General features: G+C 36.6%; 1 protein-coding gene across 1 annotated transcript; it reads right to left on the bottom strand.

Moving 5' to 3' along the window:
- Positions 1–1,675: 1,675 nt before the first annotated feature.
- LOC104904267 (SH3 domain-containing protein 2) lies at positions 1,676–8,151 on the bottom strand. The gene is made up of 10 exons (XM_010692471.4): positions 7,845–8,151; positions 5,500–5,619; positions 5,354–5,423; positions 5,107–5,258; positions 4,275–4,376; positions 3,954–4,154; positions 3,790–3,852; positions 3,524–3,676; positions 2,519–2,593; positions 1,676–2,153 (listed from the first exon to the last, which is right to left on the bottom strand). The coding sequence occupies exons 1-10, from the start codon at positions 7,902–7,904 to the stop codon at positions 2,037–2,039; spliced, it is 1,113 nt and encodes a 370-aa protein (XP_010690773.1). The 5' UTR covers positions 7,905–8,151; the 3' UTR covers positions 1,676–2,036.
- Between the last annotated feature and the right edge of the window lie 103 nt (positions 8,152–8,254).

The raw sequence follows: 8,254 nt of genomic DNA, 5'->3' as shown, positions 1-8,254 counted from the left end.
TATTTTGATCGTTTTAGGGCTCTTCCGGGCCCTCTCATATTTTTCACTGAAAACTTTCCTATGGGGTGCGACACGACTTATAATGCATCCCGCGTGCTTCACACCATCTGAATTGCCCCAGAATGCCACCAAACCACCAATTTATTGTTTTGTCGTGCAGGCACGGAATGACCCCGAAACTGTTGTACAAGTTGTTCTTATGCCCGTTCAAAGTCGTGAGAGTCCTTAATATACCATCCCATGTCCTCTCGAGTCATCCCATGACATTCGGTGCACATGTCCCGGGGACATCTAAAAACGTGACTTATAGCCTTCAATTTTGACCGTTTTAGGGCTCCTTTGGGACATGTCATATTTTTCGCCAAAAACCTTTCTATGGAGTGCGAACGACTTTTAATGCATCCCGGGTGTTTCACACCATTTGAATTTCCCCAGAATGCCATCAAATCTCCCATTTGTGGTGTGGCCATAGAATAGCGCTGAAACGGTCGTAAAAGATTTTCCTATGCTTGTTCAAATCCCTGGGAGTTCTTAAGATACCATCCCATGTCCCCTAGAGCCATCCTACGACATTGGAGTCCCGTAGACGTCTAAAAGAGTGACTTATTGGAAAACTAATTTCCCTTGATTAGAGGGCTTATAAATTGGCACAGGAGAGTTGCAAGAAAAATTGCTCATGCTTGCTGCAGATTTATTGAAGCAACTTATTAGTTGTGTAATATGCAAGTTGGGAGTTTTCCTCCTTTTTTGGCTCGAATCGTGTGTTTGAGAAGAGGGTTTTTCTTCCTTTACCTATCTAAATCAAGGGTTTATTTAAAAAAAAATTGTTTGGAAGATCAATTTTGATAGAGTATAATTCTAAGTGTTTGGTTACAAACGGTGCAATCTTAGGTGCTCTTCTTTTTGAGTTAATGTAAAGTTAATTACATCAGGCCAATTTTCAACTCCATATGGAGAGATTATTTTCAAGGAGGTCAATCCATGGAGCAATCCATTGTCATCAATGAACAAAACAATGATTGATTAATATGATTCGTGAGATGAATTGAGTACCAATTGTCATTGCTATTATGGTCGAAATTGAACAGATATTCTATACTAAACTAAATTTTATAAATCGAATATATCTAATTAAGTAGTAGAATTCCTTCTATATGAATGTTTTATCAGATTGAATCCAATAAATGAATTATCTAGTAATTCATAATATGAATGATGAAAGTCGAAGGTGCGGAATAGAAAGTTAACCTTTGAGACATAAGCTATGCAACTTTTGGCGGTAAGGAGGCCGTCTTCCACGCCAACGCTTAAAATCACATCTTACATCGGCTCTTCCCCAAGCATTATCCCCAAGCATTTCTGAGATAGAAGGACCCAAGGCTGAGGCCTAATGTGTACCTTAGAAGAAAAAAAAGACGTTTGATTGAACAAAGTTTCACCGCGAAGATCCGAGCACAAATTCCACTTCCACATATTTCCACTTCCCAATAACTTAGGTCTTAGAACATGATATTCTCAAGACTTTAGGAAGGCCAGAGTTGAGAAGATGGCACATAATACAATAGAAGTTAAGTGCAAGGAAAATGAACCAACAAACAGGATAATAGATAACAGATGAACCAACAAAGAGGATAATCATATTAAGAATCAGTTGGTATTAAACCAACACGCAAAATCAAAGAAAACAAAAGCACTACGTATAAGTAGGTAATGGATCAACATAAAGTCAAAAAAATAGCATATGAAAGTTTTGAAGTCTTTAGTCACACTTTCATGACATCCTTCCATCGATTTCCCCCTCCCACTTCCAATGTAAAGGAAAAATAATATTACTATATAAGATTGCACAAAAAAGAAAAACAAGGGGAAGACTAGAAGAGGGAAAACAAAAATGATAGCTACATCATACACTACAGTAAACCTAAGGCAATAGTTCCATTTATATTTTCAACAAAACAATGAATTGTGGGCTTTACTGGAGAGTTGGAACATCACAAACAAAAACTTTCTTGATTTTAGTCACCCAGATGTAGACTTCAGAAAACTTCCGCGATTTTGCTTGCTAGAACACGCTCTCGTCTCTCAATGTATCCATATGGGAACCAACCGGCTTTGCCTTTGCATTCACCTTCAGCCCAACCATTGTTGGATACCTGTCAATAGCATGGAAATGTTGATAAGATATCTACCAAACAAATAGTAGAAAACAACTTAATCCTTTGTACATCACTACAAAATGACAGAAATGTGATATTCGGAATGCCTGCTCCACTAGAGCTCAAAGGTTTCACTGTTTTCACCTGAAAATCCCTAAGCTTACTTTTGAGTTGTGGAATGATTTAATTTTTTAAAAACATAAATCAGTAGACAAACCCATAACTATCAAACATAGGAATGATCTTTCAAAAAAATCATAGGAATGATTCTAGCACATAACTTATGGTGCTTGTGACAATATGATAAACCACCAGAGCAACCAAAGAGTCAAAATAAGAGGTAAAGATATAGGTTGTAAAACCTTTCGGACGACAACATAATCCCCGACTGACAAACTCAATTCAATGTCAGATTCTCCTTGATATGGGCACGTGACCTGCAAAATAAAAATAAAAAAACATAATTAGACGAAAATCTGCTGTCTATTTTTCCTTCTCTTGAAAAAAAATGCTGAAAGGACATCAAATTAGCTCAGCTGCATAGTTTAGCAATCATTATGACAAAGAAGTGTCTCAAGTTGCTATTCATTTAGCATCTTACTATAGCATATACATACTATAAAAAAATTCACCAACATGTGCTCATCAGTGCATTAGAGGGATATCATATGCGGTTCAAACATTTTTGTCAGATGACCTATTAGAGTAAATAGAATATCAAACTTAGGATCCTTTTCCATAAACTTCAAACACTAATCTTGTTGTACTGAACATCCTTAGTCACATAATTTGTCCACAATAACAGCTGCACAAGAACTTCCATATCCAGCATTCACCACCTCTAACAGACACCATTTCGTGAAAAATTAGAATCAGAAGATGACAACAAAAAAAGAAACACACAACCACTAATAGCTTTCACTAAAATTGCATAATCTCCGATCTTCACCATCTCACAACAGATTGAAAATGCTATCAGCATGACCCATTTACCATCCCCATAACCATGATCACCGCAAGCACCATAATGATCCAAATTGATATACACTAATTCTGTGGATTGGTATATCATGTCTTGCTGTTTCCTCCTAGATCATGTCCATCAATTCTTAATACTAGAATTTTGCAATCCAGCGGTCCAGCCTCTAATACATAAGGCTATATCTTAGCCATTTTTTAGCAACTAAGCGCTTAGGCCTTAGTACAATAATATATTCTGTTTAGTATAGCCGTATAGGCTTTTACTATATTTTACTTCCTCCACAACTACCCTCCAACTGGCCCTTGCTGTGCAAAAAATTGATGCAGCATAAATTAACTACACATTTACATGATATGATTCAGCAAAAAGGCGCATAGTCACTAACCTCTCCTAGGAAGTAGCCCATGCTGTCACTTGAACCATTCTGAGTCTGAGATGCAAATACGCCATTAACATCTTCATACGCTGGGGGTGGTGGTGCATGGTTCTCCATACTTGGACTGGGAGCAGCTTCTATACGTTGTCGCTCGGAAATCATCTGTAAAATACCACATAATATAAATTTCACACTTCGATAAAAGTTGATGAAACCAAATTGCAGGTTCAACCAAACACAAACAATATAAGAAAGTTAGGAGGAAATGAAGATACCTCGCCTTCAAGCTGTTCAAGAATCTGGAGTGCTCTTTGATGGTAGGCACGTTCTGCTTCCACCTTGATTATAGAGAACAGAGAAGGAGAAGAAACAAACAGTTTAGCTTTAAGACGTACGTATATAAAATTGAAGTCCAGCCGAAACTAAAATTCTGCATCACCATGGCGAGGAGTCGTTGGAGAGTCAATCTCTGCTGTTGCACTTCAACAGCAGCCATTGCAGATGCAGCTTCCTTTCCCAATATCCCCATATTAGATTTCAGGTCTTGAAGCTTAGACTCGGCAGCTTCTAATTTCATAACAATATCAGGATTTCCTGACGTTTCTCGAACTCTAGCTTGGCGTTTGGAAACTTCAATTGCCTGTCTAGGTTCAAGTTAGATGAAAATGAAAACCACAAGGTGTGCAGGAAGGTTTCTAAAATTCAGGATTCAAGAAAGACAGCATTATCTCCGAAAGCTCCAAATCATATTATATTATACCTGAGCTTCAGCTTCTTGTCGCATTCTGTCATAGCGTTGAGCAAGATGTCGAGCGTCCTCCAAGGGAGCTCCCATAACCATTGCTCTTAAGGGTTCTGCTACCTGGTAATCAGAAGATCTTCAGAAGAATCTTGTGAAAATTTGGTCTACGGTATTTTTGGAGGACAACGATCAACTTTTTGACTAACAACCAGGCAATTATAGTATGCTAAGTAACACTTCCTCAAAAGGGAAGAATTTAGGGAAAAGGCTGTTAATGGCTATAGCAACAACCCTTTGTCAACATTACTGGGGTAACTTTCAAGAACTATAGAAAAATCATGGAGCAATATTCAGGTTCAACAATATAACCAATTTAAATAGAAAACTACGTCTTCAGTCTTAGACATCAAGGCAAAATAGAGCGATCTATAAGTTTTTAACATATTGGCATATGCACTTTGAAAATTAGAGTCTAGGCTTGTATAGTTTGTGCTTTTGTTTATTCGTTTAGAGTCCATGTATTGGGCATTGTCAACATAAGATTCAGTTTTATCTCAATTTCATTATGAGAAGTTGCTAACCTCCAGACTAAAGTGGGTACCACTTCTCAAGAGGAACAATAGTAACCTCTTGCATTCACTGTCACCTTTCTCACAACTATATACAACAATCAAGGTAAAGTGTAGCCTAAACTAGCAAACACTTTTGAAAATAGCCTATTCTTATCAGTAAACCATTGTTGGAATTCTCCCCCACAACGAAGCACAAAGAAGTAGTATTAGTAAACAGCACCAAGCATAAAATTGCTAGGCAAAGAGTAACATATATCATTATACAGAGATGGTCAGACCTGTGTACCCAGAGCTTTTAACAAATTTCCACGCTCCTTTTCCATCTGCGCTCGAGCTCGGGAAAAACTGACTGCTGCTTTGGACAATGTGCTGCCACTAGTGCATGTATTTTCACCACCATACTTTCTGCTATCTTCAGACAGCTTTGTTCCTAGTACCACGACGAGTAAACAGCATGAGGATTCAACTATTTTAAATTCTAAGCAAAGGCGAAATTTTGAACCAACCATAGAGGTGGGACATTACCAATTTCAACTTGCTTCGATCCGGTAACAATATAACCTTCAACTCCACGTACTATATCTCTTTGAAAATGCTGAAACAAGAAAACACTAATTAGTATGAAATTCAACAAGAAAAAAGTTAAGATAACTGCATGAAATTCAAGCAACCTTAGCAGCTCGCGTTGATATGTAAAGCTTCTCAAGTTTTTGATGCTGATGAAGCTCCGCCTCATCTGTGACCATATTATCTGAGCCATATCCTCCTGCACCAAATTGCTTGAGAACAGCCTGCACTAGAGATACAGATGATTAAAATACACAAGTATGTCATGGAGAAGACATCTATTCAGCTTCAGCAACACAAGTGAAGACAGGTAGCAGCACCTTGCCAGAAAGTAAGCAGGAAAATTTTCCTTTTAATATCTATGCAGGGTAACAACGTCAAGGGTTAGCAAAGAGGGGGATGAATTTTTTCAGTAGACTTCGCTTCAGCCTTAAAAACAAGTCACCAGAAAAAAGGTCAGATAGGCCATAAGGATGACTTCCGATGTAGGTTACTAAGTTCATTATACAACTAAAATAAATAAGGTTCAAAATAGTTTATCTAAGTTCACGACCTTTCTGAAATATTTTATCAGGGCCAACAAAGTCAGAAAGGGGTGATTAGGTGAAAAGAAAGAAGCCTAAGATGCTAGGTATGCGCTCATATTGATAAGGACATGTAAAGGAGAAACATTCACAATTACGCAGATAGTCAGAGTTATAACTTATAACTAGTAAATTTTATTCTTTTCGGTGCCCACGGAGGCACAAGGCCAACATGAATGAATGAATGCAAATCTTGCATAAAGAAATCTGATCATAATACTACTTGATCACATCATTTAACACCACTGTAGACAAAGAGGATAGGAGGCTCTTATTGTCGTTGTTGAGTCTTACAAACAAAAACGTAATTTGAAAGCAGGAAATAAGTAATCTCCTGCAACAAGCATGATATGAGATATGCATAGGGTTGTTTATGAGTCAATATTCTTGTGAATAACCAAGCTCGCCGAAACTCTCCCATGAAAACGAATGACTACTTTGTTCTTTTGAAACTCTCAGAAGTGGGCCCAACTTGAGCATGATGATGGCTCACCGTTCACTCATTAACACAGGTGCACAACGTAAGACGTGGTTCTCTTACCTGAATTTGATCTATTCAAACTATATCAAATTTATCTATACTAATCTGGACTTAGAGCTAATTATAGTTGTGAAATCACTTGCATAAACCTTATTGGAATTTATCTCAACTTATTATTTTAGATATAATTTCTTTTAATGTGAACAGAACAAAGCCTTAATAATGTAACTCATACTAGTGTACATAAAAGAATAATATTCCTCAAAACTAACACTCTTTAATAGTTCAACAAGTGGAATTTATAAGTTAACTATAAATTTCATGAGACGTAATTAACCACGAATTCTCCCTCAAGTGTTTGAATAATTTCTCAAATACCTAATATCTGTTGTGTTCAATATATTTGCTATATATTGCTAACCAAGCTCGAGCATTACTTAATAAATCAACGAACTAATTTGCAAAAGTCATGTTCTTTAAGAGTTGAACTTCGACTTATTTGGCTCATCAATGCCCCTAACGATAGTCTATCTAGACCCTGTTTATATCTCAGAAAACAAGACACAAGTATGGATGATGGTCTAAATGAAAGTTGCTCTTCAACCAAAAAGCTTCAGCTTGTAGAATTTGGTAATGCGGACAATCCAAACACCACTGGGAAGCGAAAAAACTTATAAAACTAATAATCATTTCTATACAATTTACAGCTTCAGAGTAGCCTTGCTAAAAAATTACATATCTTTTCACCTCGAATATAAAAAGGCTAAACCAAAGTCCTGGAATTTTAGTCACTAATCAGTCTTAGCAAAAGCAGTCAAGCCCGCTTATCGAATTCACCTTCATAACACAACTAATGCAATATAAGCCAACTCTAAATGTCTTCCAGAGTCAAGACTGGTACTATTTCAGATCAAGATCCCAATTCCTACAAAAAGTTCCTCCATTTCTCCAAATATACAGCATACTCAATCATTCATATTAAGAAATCAACATTAATCAAATGAATCCAGATTCCAGACTTTAATACTCTAATTTGATCCATTACCACGTACTTGCTCAAATTTGATCCATTTTCAACACCATGAAATAATCCATCATTTCTTTAAACCTAAATTAGATGCATTACAAACATCAAAATACCTATACAGATCGATCAAATCACTCGACTACCCCCAAAATTCGCCAAAACAATCAAAATTTCCGATCTTCTAATTCCAAAACAAAAACAAAATAACAACAAAACAAATCAAAATTCAACATAGATAGTTAAAATTAAGCTCAAAGATCGATAAATTGAGCTAATCCGATAAAAATAAAGATGATTATTACAAAATTAGGGTTTAATCGGAAGTAAATTAAAAGAGGAATAGAGAAAAAAAAGGACCTGTTGTTGTTTAGCAACTTGTTCACGAAGCCTAGTAGCTTGCTTTCTGATTGCTTCCATTCACAAATTCAAGCTTTCTCTCTCCTCTTTCACCAATAAAACTCTGTGAATTACAAGTTCGAAGGTAGGAGAGAGAAAAAGGAACGTTGAAGAGAGAGAAAGAAGGAAGACGATGACAGTTTTGAAATGACAAACTTTTTCCCTTGTTTTTTTTTTTTTTTCCGAACACTTTTGATTTTTGAAACTTAGTTTCTCACAAGGAGTTTTGTAGAATCGGAGGTTCGAAGTAGGAGTTTAATACTATTATGGATGTTATATGGAAGAGAAATTTAAAAATTAGGGATGTATACTTTCCACCTGATACAATCATCATTCATCCAACTAATCCTGGCCCCTAGGTGTTACTACCT

The sequence above is a fragment of the Beta vulgaris genome, chromosome 9 (genome assembly GCF_026745355.1).
Source record: "Beta vulgaris subsp. vulgaris cultivar EL10 chromosome 9, EL10.2, whole genome shotgun sequence".
In the NCBI taxonomy this organism is placed as follows: domain Eukaryota; kingdom Viridiplantae; phylum Streptophyta; class Magnoliopsida; order Caryophyllales; family Amaranthaceae; genus Beta; species Beta vulgaris.
Note: the sequence above shows the minus strand (reverse complement) of the source record. Positions and strands in the feature narration are given on the sequence as shown.

Bases quoted from the DNA above. Each gene is read 5' to 3' on its own strand.
- LOC104904267 (XM_010692471.4), bottom strand. From the start codon at position 7,904: ATGGAAGCAATCAGAAAGCAAGCTACTAGGCTTCGTGAACAAGTTGCT. The intron at 4,155-4,274 runs GTATAATATAAT...GAACCTAGACAG, and splicing joins GACAAGAAGCTGAAGCTCAG to GCAATTGAAGTTTCCAAACG. The intron at 3,853-3,953 runs GTGATGCAGAAT...TCTATAATCAAG, and splicing joins TCCAACGACTCCTCGCCATG to GTGGAAGCAGAACGTGCCTA.